General features: G+C 50.7%; 1 protein-coding gene across 1 annotated transcript in view; it reads right to left on the bottom strand.

The window, feature by feature from the left end:
* Positions 1-4,172: 4,172 nt before the first annotated feature.
* The window catches only part of LOC142186988 (uncharacterized), a 74,617-nt gene continuing 59,092 nt past the window's right edge, over positions 4,173-19,697 (bottom strand). The window contains exons 11-12 of the mRNA XM_075261403.1: positions 9,416-9,524; positions 4,173-6,751 (exon numbers count right to left, since the gene is read on the bottom strand). Of these exons, the coding sequence (XP_075117504.1) occupies positions 5,637-6,751; positions 9,416-9,524 (1,224 nt within the window). The 3' untranslated portion in view covers positions 4,173-5,636. The remainder of the gene's footprint in view (positions 6,752-9,415; positions 9,525-19,697) is intronic.

Below are 19,697 nucleotides of genomic sequence, written 5' to 3' on the forward strand. Positions count from 1 at the left end.
TTAGTAATGTGGGATACACTGGAGGGACATGGGGGGATAGTAGGATGATTGTTAGTAATGTGGGGTACACTGGAGGGACATGGGGGATAGTGCGGTGCTTGTTAGTAATGTGGGGTACACTGGAGGGACATGGGGGATATTGCGGTGCTTGTTAGTAATGTGGGGTACACTGGAGGGACATGGAGGACAGTTCGGTACTTGTTAGTAATGTGGGGTACACTGGAGGGACATGGGGGATAGTGCGGTGCTTGTTAGTAATGTGGGGTACACTGGAGGGACATGGAGGATAGTGCGGTGCTTGTTAGTAATGTGGGGTACACTGGAGGGACATGGGGGATAGTGTGGTGCTTGTTAGTAATGTGGGGTACACTGGAGGGACATGGGGGATAGTGCGATGCTTGTTAGTAATGTGGGGTACACTGGAGGGACATGGGGGATAGTGCGGTGCTTGTTAGTAATGTGGGGTACACTGGAGGGACATGGAGGACAGTGCGGTGCTTGTTAGTAATGTGGGATACACTGGAGGGACATGGGGGATAGTGCGGTGCTTGTTAGTAATGTGGGGTACACTGGAGGGAGATGGGGGGGGGATATTGCGGTGCTTGTTAGTAATGTGGGGTACACTGGAGGGACATGGGGGGATAGTAGGATGATTGTTAGTAATGTGGGGTACACTGGAGGGACATGGGGGATAGTGCGGTGCTTGTTAGTAATGTGGGGTACACTGGAGGGACATGGGGGATAGTGCGGTGCTTGTTAGTAATGTGGGGTACACTGGAGGGACATGGGGGATAGTGCGGTGCTTGTTAGTAATGTGGGGTACACTGGAGGGACATGGAGGATAGTGTGGTGCTTGTTAGTAATGTGGGGTACACTGGAGGGACATGGGGGATAGTGCGGTGCTTGTTAGTAATGTGGGGTACACTGGAGGGACATGGGGGATAGTGCGGTGCTTGTTAGTAATGTGGGGTACACTGGAGGGACATGGGGGCTAGTGGGGTGCTTGTTGGTAATGTGGGGTACACTGGAGGGACATGGGGGATAGTGCGGTGCTTGTTAGTAATGTGGGGTACACTGGAGGGACATGGGGGCTAGTGGGGTGCTTGTTGGTAATGTGGGGTACACTGGAGAGACTTGGGGGGATAGTAGGATGATTGTTAGTAATGTGGGGGGCACTGGAGGGACATGGGGGATAGTGGGATATACCTGGATGTAGTTATAGCAGTTATAAGACCCAGTGGCTATGATGGCCGCCATCTTTAACGGTTCAGCATGTACTATTAGGGTAAGTTCACACGATGTAACGTTGAGCGTGATCTGGCACGTATAGGAGCATACCGTGATCTTGCGGCCGCAAAATAATGCGGTGTATATGCTCCTAACTCCCATTGAAATCCATGGGAGCTTTTTGAGTGCGTTATCTGCCGGCACGTGTATACGTTCCAGATCACACTCAACGTTACATCGTGTGAACTTACCCTTACAGATGTCGGGAAGGGGTACAATTATTTAAAGGGATCCTATCATTCAAACACATTTTTTTTTATGACTAACACGTCGGAATAGCCTTAAAGGAATCCTATCATTTAAACACTTTTTTTTCTAGCTGACACGTCGGAATAGCCTTAAGAAAGGCTATTCGTCTCCTACCTTTATCAGTCGTCTCCGGCCCGCCGTTCGGTAGAAATACTGGTTTTTACCGGTATGCAAATGAATTCTTTTGCAGCACTGGGGGCATCCCCAATGCTGCCAGAGAACTCTCTCCAGCGATGCCTCCATCTTCAACAGCAACCACCTCTTCTGCGTCTTCTTCCAGCTGGGGTCACACTCCGGCGCCTGCGCAGTCGGTTCTGCCATCGGGACGCAGGCGAGAGCCGAGTGCACAGGCCGGCCGGCGGCCATTTTTTTGGAGGCCGCTACACGCGCATGCGCAGTACGCTACTGTTCTCCATACCACTACAGGAGTGTACTGTGCATGCACGCATAGCGGCCTCCAAAAAAATGGCTGTCGGCCGGCCTGTGCACTCGGCTCTTGCCTGCGTCCCAATGGCAGAGCAGACTGCGCAGGCGCTGGAGTGTGACCCCAGCTGGAAGAAGACGCAGAAGAGGTGGTTGCTGTTGAAGATGGAGGCATCGCTGGAGAGAGCTCTCTGGCAACATTGGGGATGCCCACAGTCCTGTGAAAGAACTCATTTGCATACCAGTAAAAACCTGGTATTTCTACCAAACAGCGGGCCGGAGACGACTGATAAAGGTAGGAGACGAATACCCTTTCTTAAGGCTATTCCGACGTGTCAACTAGAAAAAAAAATGTTTAAATGATAGGATCCCTTTAAGAAAGGCTATTCATTTCCTACGTTTCGTTGTCTTCTCCGCGCCGCCATTCGCCTGAAATCCTGGTTTTGGCTGTATGCAAATGAGTTCTCTCTCTCAGCACTGGGGGCGGGCCCCAGCGCTCAGACAGCACTGGGGGCTGCCCTAATGCTGCAAGAGAACTCTTTGCAGCGCCGCCTCCATCTTCGTCAACAACGGCTTCTTCATCTTCTTTCGGCGTGCGGTGGGTCGAAATTCAACGCATGCGCAAGTCGGCTGTGCCAGCGGGCCTCGGGCAGAGCCAACTTCACATGCGGTTGGCCCTTTTTTTTGTGGCTGCTTACGTAAGTGGCCACAAAATAAATGGCCGAGGCCCGCTGGCAAAGCTGACTTACGCATGCGTTGAATTTTTACCCACCGCGCACCAGAAGATGATGAACAGGCCGTTGCTGACGAAGATGGAGGCGACGCTGGAGAGAGCTCTCTCGCAGCATTGGGGACGCCCCCAGTACTGTTTGAGCGCTTGGGCCTGCCCCCAGTGCTGCGAGAGAACTAATTTGCATACAGACAAAAAAAACAGGATTTCATGCGAACGGCGGCGCAGAGAAGACAAGGAAACGTAGGAGAAGAAGAGACTTTCTTAAAGCTATTCCGTTGTGTTAGTCATAAAAAAAAAAAATGCATTTGAATGATACGATTCCTTTAAAGAGGACCTTTCAGCACTTTTGGGCACATGCAGTGTTATATACTGCCAGAAAGCCGACAGTGCGCTGAGTTCAGCGCACTGTCGGCTTTCCCGATCTGTGCCCGGTGTACAGAGCTTACGGTGCCGGTACCGTAGTGCTCTATGGTCAGAAGGGCGTTTCTGACCATTAGCCAGAGACGTCCTTCTGCCTCGCGGCGCCAATCGCGCTGTGCTGTGGAGCCGGGAGGAACGCCCCCTCCCTCTGCTCACACAGCTCGTCCATAGACGAGCATTATCAGGAGCGGAGTTCGTCCTCGCTCCACAGCACAGCGCGATTGGCGCCGCGAGGCAGAAGGACATCTCTGGCTAATGGTCAGAAACGCCCTTCTGACCATAGAGCACTACGGTACCGGCACCGTAAGCTCTGTACTCCGGGCACGGATCGGGAAAGCCGACAGTGTGCTGAACTCAGCGCACTGTCGGCTTTCTGGCAGTATATAACACTGCATGTGCCCAAAAGTGGTGAAAGGTCCTCTTTAAAAAGTGACCTCTGAGTTTGTTCATGTTTTGTTGTTATTTTGTTGTTTTTACTTTATGTATTTTTTATTTTTTTTACCCCAAAAATAAAATTTTATAAAAATAAGTGTAAATAGTGTTTTTTAAGTGTCATAAGTTTAACAATAAGAAATCTACCAATTAGCTATAACTTACCCCACCCCCACCTCTTGTGTCACCAAAACGACTCTGATCCATCAAGGCACAACAAGATCTCTGTATACAGTGGTGGAAGACCTAGAACATGATGGAGTAAGGTTATGTTCACACTACTGTTATACATGTCCGTTACTGTCATCTGTCATAGGATGAGAGCAACAGACATAGATGGAGCCTCCTCATCCTCCTGCGTCTGTTCCCATTGACTAGAATGTTACAAAATAACCATTAAGGACGCCGTCTTCTGTCTCCCTTTTTCTGTCTCTTGTGTTTCATCCGTTATTTTTGTAAAGAAAGGAAAATGTCCAGTGCGCACAACTTATTCTCAGTCAGAAAACTAAACCTAAATGATGGGAGACGGAGGACGGGCGGGAGACCGCGTCCATCATGTTGTTTACATTAGTGTTAATGGGTACGGTCACTGACTGTCTCTAACCCTAACCTTCAGGTTTCCACCACTATTGTTGTCTACCATTACAAGACTGAAAAAATGAAGACTACATTGGGTTGTGCCAGAAGAAAAACTTTACTACCCAGAAAACCATCTAGGACAAGAATACAGATTACCCATCAACACCCAAGCCAATAGCAGGCCTCCTGAGATAACTGCCATGGAAAGAAGTAGAGTTATCCACAGGAGCAGAAGATATGGCTGACCTGAGAGCCCAGTGGTGGAAATGTTCAGATATGGGACTGCATTAGGGCAGCAGACCATCAGAGAATCCACTATGTAAGCCAGAGACTGCTGGAGAATAAGGTGACAATATCTGGCAGAGCTTGGCTCCAAGTAGACCTTATAACATGAACCTAAAGATCCCAGGAAAGCTACCAAGAAAAAGGGTGGAGAAAATGGTCAAGTTAAAGTTTTATTGTGTCCCATCAAGAGTGGGGCATGAAGGTGGCTGTACATGGAATATAAGAAGATAGTGGACAATAAGGCCTCATTCATACATGTCAATTTTTGTCAAATTTCCATGCCTTCCATAGGGTCTTTTGGGTCAGAGACTAAGAGAACTCCTTAAGGAGAGTGCCTTTGCAGGCGTATGGAGACTTTGAGGCTCCACTGGGGGATTCTGGGGAATATTCCAATCTGTTTTCCAGAATGTAATTAGGAAAACCTCTTTTTGCTGCCTCTAGGACCCCTCTTTAAACATCAGGCATGACTTTTTCAGATATACCGTACTAGTTTGGCAGGAATTCCTCATCATGGTATAAGGGTGTCTGAGCTATGCCTGATGTGTAAGAGGGATGTCCTAGAGGCAGCAAAAAGAGGTTTTCCTAATTACATCCTGGAAAACAGATTTGCATATTCCATAGTTTTGACTGATTTCTAGTTTTGGCTTATAAAAACCTGTGCAAGATATGTCTGACCGAGACCTTCTAATAAACACTTGTTTTTGCCAAAGTAGCAGTTTCCAGGATTCAAGTCCCCTTTTTTTTTTTTTTCTTTATGTCCTTCTGGGCTGTCCTTCAATATGGGAGAATTTAAGATTCCAGTATATGGTTATACATCGTTCCACTTTGCAGCTTCGGTAGTAAAGCAGCTCTTCTCTTCCTTAGGTTCGGTTCTTGTAGGTTCTTCTCTTCCTTAGGTTCGGTTCTTGTAGGTTCTTCTTCTCTTCCTTAGGTTCGGTTCTTGTAGGTTCTTCTTCTCTTCCTTAGGTTCGGTTCTTGTAGGTTCTTCTCTTCCTTAGGTTCGGTTCTTGTAGGTTCTTCTTCTCTTCCTTAGGCTAGGTTCACATTAGTTTACGCCATCTTTACCTAAATCCCCCTGTCCCAGTTATTTTGTCTGGGACTTGTGACAAAGTCTGCTGCGAGGGGGGGGGGGAGACATATTCCTCCGTGGACCCCCCTTGTTACAGCTGACCTGACAGAAATATAATTTAGGTGTTGGAAATATCCAAAATAAACTCTTATTGGCCGTTCAATGTCTGTGAATCACCTGATGGGTTACAAATCTCTTTTTGCTCTTATAGCATTTCCCACATTCCAAACAAGAGTATGGTTTCTTCTCTGTGTGACCCTTCTGATGAATTCTTAGATGTGACTTCTTGGTAAAACCTTCCCCACATTCTGAACAAGAAAATGGCTTCTTTCCCGTGTGATGTTTCTGATGGTGATCCTTAAATTTGGTTTTAGTAGTAAAACATTTGCCACATTCTGAACATGAGAAAGGCTTCTCTCCTGTGTGAGTTTTCTCATGTATAGCAAGATTTGATGTATTCGTAAAACTCTTTCCACATTCTGAACATAAATATGGCTTCTCTCCCGTGTGAATTCTCCCATGTATAACAAGACCAGACTTATCCGTAAAACATTTGCCACATTCTGAACATGAATACGGCTTCTCTCCTGTGTGAACTCTCTTGTGTCTAAAAAGACTTGATCTATCTGTAAAGCATCTCCCACATTCAGAACATATAAATGGTTTCTCCCCTGTGTGAATTCTCTGATGATCTCGAACTATTGCTTTAGTATTAAAACATTTCCCGCATTCTGAGCATGAATATGGCTTCTCTCCTGTGTGACTTTTCTCGTGTTTAACAAGATGTGATTTTTGTGTAAAGCATTTCCCACACTGTAGACATGGATAGGGCTTCTCTCCTGTGTGACTTCTTCCGTGTATAACAAGATGGGATTTAATTGTAAAACGTTTCCCACATTCTGAACATGAATATGGCTTCTCTCCTGTGTGAATTCTCTGATGAATAACAAGGTGGGATCGATTTATAAAACATTTCCCACACAGTGAGCATGAATATGGATTCTCCACTGTGTGAATTCTTCTGTGTCTAAAGAGACTTGATCTTTGTGCATACTGTTTTCCACAGTCCACACACTGAAAGCTTTGGTCCCATTTGTGATATGCGCTGTCTTTAGGATTCGGGGGATTGTAGGATGGGTCTGTACTGTGAAGTCCAGGATGTACATTGAGGGTAATGAGGTTTTCTCCCGGGGAGCATTGCAGGATATCTTCTTCTTCTCCTTTATAATTTATACAATACAAGAGTTTTCCCTCGGGCTCCTTATCGGGATTTCCTGAGAGGATGAAAATGGTTTTTATCACTTTAAAAAGTAAAAGTAGACATTCCTATTAGGCTGAAAACACACATGCATTTTTTGATGTTTTTTATTTTTTAAAGGGGCTCTATCATTGGGAAAGTCATTTTTAGATACGCACATCCTTGCATAGCCTTTAGAAAGACAATTCCACATGCATCTTGTGTATGTAAATTGCCGCAGTAAATTTTGAATAAATCCGTTTTTATTCATATGTTAATGAGCTAACACCGTGCACCGGAAGTGTCTGTGATCACAGCCTGCTCTATCAGCACAGCAGCCTCTGCTATACATACACATAGAGTAGACACTTCCGGTATACGGTGGAAGCTCATTAGCATATTGCTAAAAACGGACTAACCCAAAATCTACTGAGGAGATTTACATACTAAAGGTGGTGTGGAATAGCCTATGCAAGGATGTGCTTATCTAAAAATGACTTTTCCCAATGATAGCGCTCCTTTAAGTACCAAACTAAATAGTGTATCCAGAAAGGAGAAGTAGAAGCCATGCACTGAGACCGAAAGCATCCGGTGTTATTCCAACTGTATAAAGCTGTGTATAACATGAAGCAGTGACACGGCCCGGGCTTCTGCTCTACGCCCGGCCGGGGGCTCCGCTCTACGCCCGGCCGGGGGCTCCGCTCTACGCCCGGCCGGGGGCTCCGCTCTACGCCCGGCCGGGGGCTCCGCTCTACGCCCGGCCGGGGCCTCCGCTCTACGCCCGGCCGGGGCCTCCGCTCTACGCCCGGCCGGGGCCTCCGCTCTACGCCCGGCCGGGGCCTCCGCTCTATACTCTGTCATCTCTTATATTACACTAGCTGGTACCCGCGACTTCGTCTGCGGTGATTGTAGAAGTGGGTATATACAGGCGCGGGTAAGGTTTTCGTACTGTGTATAAGGTATGGGATATGAAATGTAACTGTGTATCTTGTTGTTGCTGTAATTCTGAGAGCACATGAGACTTTTGTGTTGAATGTAATTTGTATTTCAGCCGCTATATATACGGTGTTGGTATAAACTGTACATAGTGTCTTTGGGACAGAGGTATTTCAGGTTAATATACTTCGATATACGACATTGTATGATTTGTTATTTTCCGCCAGTACATGTAAGTTTTGGGCACAGGATACTTTTGAGTAAGCAACATAAAGTCTGGCCCTGTGCATGACAGTTCAGTAACTCCATGTGCCTCTTATTAATAGCAATTAACCCCATCATGTCCCTCACATTAACCCCAGTGTAAGAGTTACTGATAGAGATGAGCGAGTACTGTTGGGATCAGCCGATCCGAACAGCACGCTCGCATAGAAATGAATGGACGTAGCCGGCACGCGGAGGGTTAAGCGCGCCGGCTACGTCCAAGCAGAAGTACCAGGTGCATCCATTCATTTCTATGGAGCGTGCTGTTCGGATCGGCTGATCCCAACAATACTCGCTCATCTCTAGTTACTGATATGTGAGAGACTTGGAGGTAATAATTAAGTATCTTCATTACTGAGGTCTTTTATTAGTCCCTCCATATGTCTCCCATATTAGTAACCTTTATATGGGGCACACAGGGGTTAATATGAGGGACATGATGGGGTTATTCCTATTAATGTGAGGCACACAGGGGTTAATATGAGGGACATGATGGGGTTATTCCTATTAATGTGAGGTACACAGGGGTTAATATGAGGGACATGATGGGGTTATTCCTATTAATGTGAGGCACACAGGGGTTAATATGAGGGACATGATGGGGTTTATTCCTATTAATGTGAGGCACATGGAGTTACTAACACTAAACTAATAACCCCATGGCTCACATTAATGAGAATAGGAAGTAAAGGAAGGGAGCTGTGTGTTTCTTACATTCAGTTTGCTAGCAGCTTCGGCAGGAGCTCTCACTATAGCAGGCAGAGACCTGAGCGATTAAGCTCCACCCCCTGGGTTTCCTGCACATCTCGCAAAGGGGAGTGTCCTTATGCCTCAGCTCTAGCAGAGACTTCATGTAACTCTTGCAGGTCCTGTGCTGCTGGTGTGCCAGTGAAATATGGCAGGAGTGCCACTCTTGGCATGTGTGCCAGGGGTTGCTGACCTCTGCTGTAGGGGATAATATGAATTTTGGGGCTTGCTATGGTCCAAAGTGTGTGAGATTGCAGAGATAGTGATGTGAGTTTGGGGTTTGTGGGGGTCCTGGGAAAAACGTATGTGCGCTATTGTGACGAAAAGTAGCCTATTGCGCAATGGGGTGTATTAACTATGTTTGTGGAAAATTTCAGCCAAATCGGTCAAGCGGGTTTTGCGTGATTGACTAACAAACATCCGAACACACAAACCCACAAACATCCAAACTCACAAACTTTCACATTTATAATATTAATAGGATAAACCAGGATTTGAGAAGACTGAAATATCTGTCACAGCCTTGTCTGGTATTCCGGCCTGGTTTCGTATGATTAAATCCCTATGTCATGGCATGTTTCCTGCATCTGCTGTGGCTGTTACTATGGACTGTAGGATGGAGGCCGCTACAATGGTTCTCTAGATGTATTGGAACATCTCGAACTCCTATGTGCACAACTAGACTTCCTAGAGCGGTAATGTAATCCTGAGGTGGACCCTAAAAAACCCATCTCCTCCATTCACTATACCGAACCTGTGGTAACACCTCCTGGAATCTCCTCCTCCACTTCCCTCTTACACAGGTGACGGCCCCTCATCCTCTCTTCTTCAGCCTCCGCTTTAATATCAGTCACATCTTCTCCCTGATTGGTCAGAGGTCACAATTCAGTCCAATACATCAGAAATACAGGAGGAAGATCTAACAGATCAACATAAGGAGCGGTGAGCTCCACCCCCTATATAGATGTACCCCAGGACTCAGCAGCGCCATCTACCTGCTGACTGTCTGGTACATGTATGAGTACAGGAGCTCCACCCCCTATATAGATGTACCCCAGGACTCAGCAGCGCCATCTACCTGCTGACTGTCTGGTACATGTATGAGTACAGGAGCTCCACCCCCTATATAGATGTGCCCCAGGACTCAGCAGTGCCATCTACCTGCTGACTGTCTGGTACATGTATGAGTGCAGGAGCAGTGAGCTCCACCCCCTATATAGATGTACCCCAGGACTCAGCAGCGCCATCTACCTGCTGACTGTCTGGTACATGTATGAGTGCAGGAGCGGCGAGCTCCACCCCCTATATAGATGTACCCCAGGACTCAGCAGCGCCATCTACCTGCTGACTGTCTGGTACATGTATGAGTGCAGGAGCTCCACCCCCTATATAGATGTGCCCCAGGACTCAGCAGCGCCATCTACCTGCTGACTGTCTGGTACATGTATGAGTGCAGGAGCAGTGAGCTCCACCCCCTATATACATGTACCCCAGGACTCAGCAGCGCCATCTACCTGCTGACTGTCTTGTACATGTATGAGTACAGGAGCAGTGAGCTCCACCCCCTATATAGATGTACCCCAGGACTCAGCAGCGCCATCTACCTGCTGACTGTCTGGTACATGTATGAGTGCAGGAGCTCCACCCCCTATATAGATGTACCCCAGGACTCAGCAGCACCATCTACCTGCTGACTGTCTGGTACATGTATGAGTACAGGAGCGGTGAGCTCCACCCCCTATATAGATGTACCCCAGGACTCAGCAGCGCCATCTACCTGCTGACTGTCTGCTACATGTATGAGTGCAGGAGCTCCACCCCCTATATAGATGTACCCCAGGACTCAGCAGCGCCATCTACCTGCTGACTGTCTGGTACATGTATGAGTGCAGGAGCGGGGAGCTCCACCCCCTATATAGATGTACCCCAGGACTCAGCAGCGCCATCTACCTGCTGACTGTCTGGTACATGTATGAGTGCAGGGGCGGTGAGCTCCACCCCCTATATAGATGTACCCCAGGACTCAGCAGCGCCATCTACCTGCTGACTGTCTGGTACATGTATGAGTACAGGAGCGGTGAGCTCCACCCCCTATATAGCTGTACCCCAGGACTCAGCAGCGCCATCTACCTGCTGACTGTCTGGTACATGTATGAGTGCAGGAGCTCCACCCCCTATATAGATGTACCCCAGGACTGAGCAGCGCCATCTACCTGCTGACTGTCTGCTACATGTATGAGTGCAGGAGCGGCGAGCTCCACCCCCTATATAGATGTACCCCAGGACTCAGCAGCGCCATCTACCTGCTGACTGTCTGGTACATGTATGAGTGCAGGAGCTCCACCCCCTATATAGATGTACCCCAGGACTCAGCAGCGCCATCTACCTGCTGACTGTCTGGTACATGTATGAGTGCAGGAGCGGTGAGCTCCACCCCCTATATAGATGTACCCCAGGACTCAGCAGCGCCATCTACCTGCTGACTGTCTGGTACATGTATGAGTGCAGGAGCTCCACCCCCTATATAGATGTACCCCAGGACTCAGCAGCGCCATCTACCTGCTGACTGTCTGGTACATGTATGAGTGCAGGAGCTCCACCCCCTATATAGATGTACCCCAGGACTCAGCAGCGCCATCTACCTGCTGACTGTCTAGTACATGTATGAGTACAGGAGCGGCGAGCTCCACCCCCTATATAGATGTACCCCAGGACTCAGCAGCGCCATCTACCTGCTGACTGTCTGGTACATGTATGAGTGCAGGAGATCCACCCCCTATATAGATGTACCCCAGGACTCAGCAGCGCCATCTACCTGCTGACTGTCTGGTACATGTATGAGTGCAGGAGCGGTGAGCTCCACCCCCTATATAGATGTACCCCAGGACTCAGCAGCGCCATCTACCTGCTGACTGTCTGGTACATGTATGAGTGCAGGAGCGGTGAGCTCCACCCCCTATATAGATGTGCCCCAGGACTCAGCATCGCCATCTACCTGCTGACTGTCTGGTACATGTATGAGTACAGGAGCGGCGAGCTCCACCCCCTATATAGATGTACCCCAGGACTCAGCAGCGCCATCTACCTGCTGACTGTCTGGTACATGTATGAGTGCAGGAGCTCCACCCCCTATATAGATGTACCCCAGGACTCAGCAGCGCCATCTACCTGCTGACTGTCTGCTACATGTATGAGTGCAGGAGCTCCACCCCCTATATACATGTACCCCAGGACTCAGCAGCGCCATCTACCTGCTGACTGTCTGGTACATGTATGAGTACAGGAGCTCCACCCCCTATATAGATGTACCCCAGGACTCAGCAGCGCCATCTACCTGCTGACTGTCTGGTACATGTATGAGTGCAGGAGCTCCACCCCCTATGTAGATGTACCCCAGGACTCAGCAGCGCCATCTACCTGCTGACTGTCTGGTACATGTATGAGTGCAGGAGCGGGGAGCTCCACCCCCTATATAGATGTACCCCAGGACTCAGCAGCGCCATCTACCTGCTGACTGTCTGGTACATGTATGAGTACAGGAGCGGTGAGCTCCACCCCCTATATAGATGTGCCCCAGGACTCAGCAGCGCCATCTACCTGCTGACTGTCTGGTACATGTATGAGTGCAGGAGCTCCACCCCCTATATAGATGTACCCCAGGACTCAGCAGCGCCATCTACCTGCTGACTGTCTGGTACATGTATGAGTGCAGGAGCTCCACCCCCTATATAGATGTACCCCAGGACTCAGCAGCGCCATCTACCTGCTGACTGTCTGGTACATGTATGAGTGCAGGAGCTCCACCCCCTATATAGATGTACCCCAGGACTCAGCAGTGCCATCTACCTGCTGACTGTCTGGTACATGTATGAGTGCAGGAGCGGCGAGCTCCACCCCCTATATAGATGTACCCCAGGACTCAGCAGCGCCATCTACCTGCTGACTGTCTGGTACATGTATGAGTGCAGGAGCGGCGAGCTCCACCCCCTATATAGATGTACCCCAGGACTCAGCAGCGCCATCTACCAACTGACTGTCTGGTACATGTATGAGTGCAGGAGCGGTGAGCTCCACCCCCTATATAGATGTACCCCAGGACTCAGCAGTGCCATCTACCTGCTGACTGTCTGGTACATGTATGAGTACAGGAGCGGCGAGCTCCACCCCCTATATAGATGTACCCCAGGACTCAGCAGCGCCATCTACCTGCTGACTGTCTGGTACATGTATGAGTGCAGGAGCAGTGAGCTCCACCCCCTATATAGATGTACCCCAGGACTCAGCAGCGCCATCTACCTGCTGACTGTCTGGTACATGTATGAGTGCAGGAGCGGTGAGCTCCACCCCCTATATACATATGCCCCAGGACTCAGCAGCGCCATCTACCTGCTGACTGTCTGGTACATGTATGAGTGCAGGAGCGGTGAGCTCCACCCCCTATATAGATGTACCCCAGGACTCAGCAGCGCCATCTACCTGCTGACTGTCTGGTACATGTATGAGTGCAGGAGCTCCACCCCCTATATAGATGTACCCCAGGACTCAGCAGCGCCATCTACCTGCTGACTGTCTGGTACATGTATGAGTGCAGGAGCTCCACCCCCTATATAGATGTACCCCAGGACTCAGCAGCGCCATCTACCTGCTGACTGTCTGGTACATGTATGAGTGCAGGAACGGCGAGCTCCACCCCCTATATAGATGTACCCCAGGACTCAGCAGCGCCATCTACCTGCTGACTGTCTGGTACATGTATGAGTACAGGAGCGGCGAGCTCCACCCCCTATATAGATGTACCCCAGGACTCAGCAGCGCCATCTACCTGCTGACTGTCTGGTACATGTATGAGTACAGGAGCGGTGAGCTCCACCCCCTATATAGATGTACCCCAGGACTCAGCAGCGCCATCTACCTGCTGACTGTCTGGTACATGTATGAGTACAGGAGCTCCACCCCCTATATAGATGTACCCCAGGACTCAGCAGCGCCATCTACCTGCTGACTGTCTGGTACATGTATGAGTACAGGAGCGGCGAGCTCCACCCCCTATATAGATGTACCCCAGGACTCAGCAGCGCCATCTACCTGCTGACTGTCTGGTACATGTATGAGTGCAGGAGCTCCACCCCCTATATAGATGTACCCCAGGACTCAGCAGCGCCATCTACCTACTGACTGTCTGGTACATGTATGAGTGCAGGAGCGGCGAGCTCCACCCCCTATATAGATGTACCCCAGGACTCAGCAGCGCCATCTACCTGCTGACTGTCTGGTACATGTATGAGTGCAGGAGCTCCACCCCCTATATAGATGTACCCCAGGACTCAGCAGCGCCATCTACCTGCTGACTGTCTGGTACATGTATGAGTGCAGGAGCGGTGAGCTCCACCCCCTATATAGATGTACCCCAGGACTCAGCAGCGCCATCTACCTGCTGACTGTCTGGTACATGTATGAGTGCAGGAGCAGTGAGCTCCACCCCCTATATAGATGTACCCCAGGACTCAGCAGTGCCATCTACCTGCTGACTGTCTGGTACATGTATGAGTACAGGAGCGGCGAGCTCCACCCCCTATATAGATGTACCCCAGGACTCAGCAGCGCCATCTACCTGCTGACTGTCTGGTACATGTATGAGTACAGGAGTGGCGAGCTCCACCCCCTATATAGATGTACCCCAGGACTCAGCAGCGCCATCTACCTGCTGACTGTCTGGTACATGTATGAGTGCAGAAGTGGCGAGCTCCACCCCTTATATAGATGTACCCCAGGACTCAGCAGCGCCATCTACCTGCTGACTGTCTGGTACATGTATGAGTGCAGGAGCGGTGAGCTCCACCCCCTATATACATATGCCCCAGGACTCAGCAGCGCCATCTACCTGCTGACTGTCTGGTACATGTATGAGTGCAGGAGCGGTGAGCTCCACCCCCTATATAGATGTACCCCAGGACTCAGCAGCGCCATCTACCTGCTGACTGTCTGGTACATGTATGAGTGCAGGAGCTCCACCCCCTATATAGATGTACCCCAGGACTCAGCAGCGCCTTCTACCTGCTGACTGTCTGGTACATGTATGAGTGCAGGAGCTCCACCCCCTATATAGATGTACCCCAGGACTCAGCAGCGCCATCTACCTGCTGACTGGTACATGTATGAGTGCAGGAGCGGCGAGCTCCACCCCCTATATAGATGTACCCCAGGACTCAGCAGCGCCATCTACCTGCTGACTGTCTGGTACATGTATGAGTGCAGGAGCTCCACCCCCTATATAGATGTACCCCAGGACTCAGCAGCGCCATCTACCTTCTGACTGTCTGGTACATGTATGAGTACAGGAGCGGTGAGCTCCACCCCCTATATAGATGTACCCCAGGACTCAGCAGCGCCATCTACCTGCTGACTGTCTGGTACATGTATGAGTGCAGGAGCAGTGAGCTCCACCCCCTATATAGATGTACCCCAGGACTCAGCAGCGCCATCTACCTGCTGACTGTCTGGTACATGTATGAGTGCAGGAGCGGTGAGCTCCACCCCCTATATACATATGCCCCAGGACTCAGCAGCGCCATCTACCTGCTGACTGTCTGGTACATGTATGAGTGCAGGAGCTCCACCCCCTATATAGATGTACCCCAGGACTCAGCAGCGCCATCTACCTGCTGACTGTCTGGTACATGTATGAGTGCAGGAGCTCCACCCCCTATATAGATGTACCCCAGGACTCAGCAGCGCCATCTACCTGCTGACTGTCTGGTACATGTATGAGTGCAGGAGCTCCACCCCCTATATAGATGTACCCCAGGACTCAGCAGCGCCATCTACCTGCTGACTGTCTGGTACATGTATGAGTGCAGGAACGGCGAGCTCCACCCCCTATATAGATGTACCCCAGGACTCAGCAGCGCCATCTACCTGCTGACTGTCTGGTACATGTATGAGTACAGGAGCGGCGAGCTCCACCCCCTATATAGATGTACCCCAGGACTCAGCAGCGCCATCTACCTGCTGACTGTCTGGTACATGTATGAGTGCAGGAGCTCCACCCCCTATATAGATGTACCCCAGGACTCAGCAGCGCCATCTACCTGCTGACTGTCTGGTACATGTATGAGTGCAGGAGCTCCACCCCCTATATAGATGTACCCCAGGACTCAGCAGCGCCATCTACCTGCTGACTGTCTGGTACATGTATGAGTGCAGGAGCTCCACCCCCTATATAGATGTACCCCAGGACTCAGCAGCGCCATCTACCTGCTGACTGTCTGGTACATGTATGAGTGCAGGAGCTCCACCCCCTATATAGATGTACCCCAGGACTCAGCAGCGCCATCTACCTGCTGACTGTCTGGTACATGTATGAGTACAGGAGCGGTGAGCTCCACCCCCTATATAGATGTACCCCAGGACTCAGCAGCGCCATCTACCTGCTGACTGTCTGGTACATGTATGAGTGCAGGAGCTCCACCCCCTATATAGATGTACTCCAGGACTCAGCAGCGCCATCTACCTGCTGACTGTCTGCTACATGTATGAGTGCAGGAACGGTGAGCTCCGCCCCCTATATAGATGTAACCCAGGACTCAGCAGCGCCATCTACCTGCTGACTGTCTGGTACATGTATGAGTGCAGGAGCAGAGAGCTCCACCCCCTATATAGATGTGCCCCAGGACTCAGCAGCGCCATCTACCTGCTGACTGTCTTGTACATGTATGAGTGCAGGAGCGGCGAGCTCCACCCCCTATATAGATGTACCCCAGGACTCAGCAGCGCCATCTACCTGCTGACTGTCTGCTACATGTATGAGTGCAGGAGCGGCGAGCTCCACCCTCTATATAGATGTACCCCAGGACTCAGCAGCGCCATCTACCTGCTGACTGTCTGCTACATGTATGAGTACAGGAGCGGCGAGCTCCACCCCCTATATAGATGTACCCCAGGACTCAGCAGCGCCATCTACCTGCTGACTGTCTGCTACATGTATGAGTGCAGGAGCGGCGAGCTCCACCCCCTATATAGATGTACCCCAGGACTCAGCAGCGCCATCTACCTGCTGACTGTCTGGTACATGTATGAGTACAGGAGCAGCGAGCTCCACCCCCTATATAGATGTACCCCAGGACTCAGCAGCGCCATCTACCTGCTGACTGTCTGGTACATGTAAGAGTACAGGAGCGGTGAGCTCCACCCCCTATATACATGTACCCCAGGACTCAGCAGCGCCATCTACCTGCTGACTGTCTGGTACATGTATGAGTGCAGGAGCTCCACCCCCTATATAGATGTACCCCAGGACTCAGCAGCGCCATCTACCTGCTGACTGTCTGGTACATGTAAGAGTACAGGAGCGGTGAGCTCCACCCCCTATATACATGTACCCCAGGACTCAGCAGCGCCATCTACCTGCTGACTGTCTGGTACATGTATGAGTACAGGAGCGGTGAGCTCCACCCCCTATATAGATGTACCCCAGGACTCAGCAGCGCCATCTACCTGCTGACTGTCTGGTACATGTAAGAGTACAGGAGCGGTGAGCTCCACCCCCTATATAGATGTACCCCAGGACTCAGCAGCGCCATCTACCTGCTGACTGTCTGGTACATGTATGAGTACAGGTGCGGTGAGCTCCACCCCCTATATAGATGTACCCCAGGACTCAGCAGCGCCATCTACCTGCTGACTGTCTGGTACATGTATGAGTACAGGAGCGGTGAGCTCCACCCCCTATATAGATGTACCCCAGGACTCAGCAGCGCCATCTACCTGCTGACTGTCTGGTACATGTATGAGTGCAGGAGCGGCGAGCTCCACCCCCTATATAGATGTACCCCAGGACTCAGCAGCGCCATCTACCTGCTGACTGTCTGGTACATGTATGAGTGCAGGAGATCCACCCCCTATATAGATGTACCCCAGGACTCAGCAGCGCCATCTACCTGCTGACTGTCTGGTACATGTATGAGTACAGGAGCGGCGAGCTCCACCCCCTATATAGATGTACCCCAGGACTCAGCAGCGCCATCTACCTGCTGACTGTCTGGGACAAGTATGAGTACAGGAGCGGCGAGCTCCACCCCCTATATAGATGTACCCCAGGACTCAGCAGCGCCATCTACCTGCTGACTGTCTGGTACATGTATGAGTACAGGAGCGGGGAGCTCCACCCCCTATATAGATGTACCCCAGGACTCAGCAGCGCCATCTACCTGCTGACTGTCTGGTACATGTAAGAGTACAGGAGCGGCGAGCTCCACCCCCTATATAGATGTGCCCCAGGACTCAGCAGCGCCATCTACCTGCTGACTGTCTGGTACATGTATGAGTACAGGAGCGGTGAGCTCCACCCCCTATATAGATGTACCCCAGGACTCAGCAGCGCCATCTACCTGCTGACTGTCTGGTACATGTATGAGTACAGGAGCTCCACCCCCTATATAGATGTACCCCAGGACTCAGCAGCGCCATCTACCTGCTGACTGTCTGGTACATGTAAGAGTACAGGAGCGGTGAGCTCCACCCCCTATATACATGTACCCCAGGACTCAGCAGCACCATCTACCTGCTGACTGTCTGGTACATGTATGAGTACAGGAGCTCCACCCCCTATATAGATGTACCCCAGGACTCAGCAGCGCCATCTACCTGCTGACTGTCTGGTACATGTATGAGTACAGGAGCGGTGAGCTCCACCCCCTATATAGATGTACCCCAGGACTCAGCAGCGCCATCTACCTGCTGACTGTCTGGTACATGTATGAGTGCAGGAGCTCCACCCCCTATATAGATGTACCCCAGGACTCAGCAGCGCCATCTACCTGCTGACTGTCTGGTACATGTATGAGTGCAGGAGCTCCACCCCCTATATAGATGTACCCCAGGACTCAGCAGCGCCATCTACCTGCTGACTGTCTGGTACATGTAAGAGTACAGGAGCGGTGAGCTCCACCCCCTATATACATGTACCCCAGGACTCAGCAGCACCATCTACCTGCTGACTGTCTGGTACATGTATGAGTACAGGAGCTCCACCCCCTATATAGATGTACCCCAGGACTCAGCAGCACCATCTACCTGCTGACTGTCTGGTACATGTATGAGTACAGGAGCGGTGAGCTCCACCCCCTATATAGATGTACCCCAGGACTCAGCAGCGCCATCTACCTGCTGACTGTCTGGTACATGTATGAGTGCAGGAGCTCCACCCCCTATATAGATGTACCCCAGGACTCAGCAGCGCCATCTACCTGCTGACTGTCTGGTACATGTATGAGTGCAGGAGCTCCACCCCCTATATAGATGTACCCCAGGACTCAGCAGCGCCATCTACCTGCTGACTGTCTGGTACATGTATGAGTGCAGGAGCGGTGAGCTCCACCCCCTATATACATATGCCCCAGGACTCAGCAGCGCCATCTACCTGCTGACTGTCTGCTACATGTATGAGTGCAGGAGCTCCACCCCCTATACAGATGTACCCCAGGACTCAGCAGCGCCATCTACCTGCTGACTGTCTGGTACATGTATGAGTACAGGAGCGGTGAGCTCCACCCCCTATATAGATGTACCCCAGGACTCAGCAGCGCCATCTACCTGCTGACTGTCTGGTACATGTATGAGTGCAGGAGCAGTGAGCTCCACCCCCTATATAGATGTACCCCAGGACTCAGCAGCGCCATCTACCTGCTGACTGTCTGGTACATGTATGAGTGCAGGAGCGGTGAGCTCCACCCCCTATATACATATGCCCCAGGACTCAGCAGCGCCATCTACCTGCTGACTGTCTGGTACATGTATGAGTGCAGGAGCTCCACCCCCTATATAGATGTACCCCAGGACTCAGCAGCGCCATCTACCTGCTGACTGTCTGGTACATGTATGAGTGCAGGAGCTCCACCCCCTATATAGATGTACCCCAGGACTCAGCAGCGCCATCTACCTGCTGACTGTCTGGTACATGTATGAGTGCAGGAGCTCCACCCCCTATATAGATGTACCCCAGGACTCAGCAGCGCCATCTACCTGCTGACTGTCTGGTA

The sequence above is a fragment of the Leptodactylus fuscus genome, unplaced genomic scaffold, assembly GCF_031893055.1.
Source record: "Leptodactylus fuscus isolate aLepFus1 unplaced genomic scaffold, aLepFus1.hap2 HAP2_SCAFFOLD_126, whole genome shotgun sequence".
NCBI lineage: Eukaryota > Metazoa > Chordata > Amphibia > Anura > Leptodactylidae > Leptodactylus > Leptodactylus fuscus.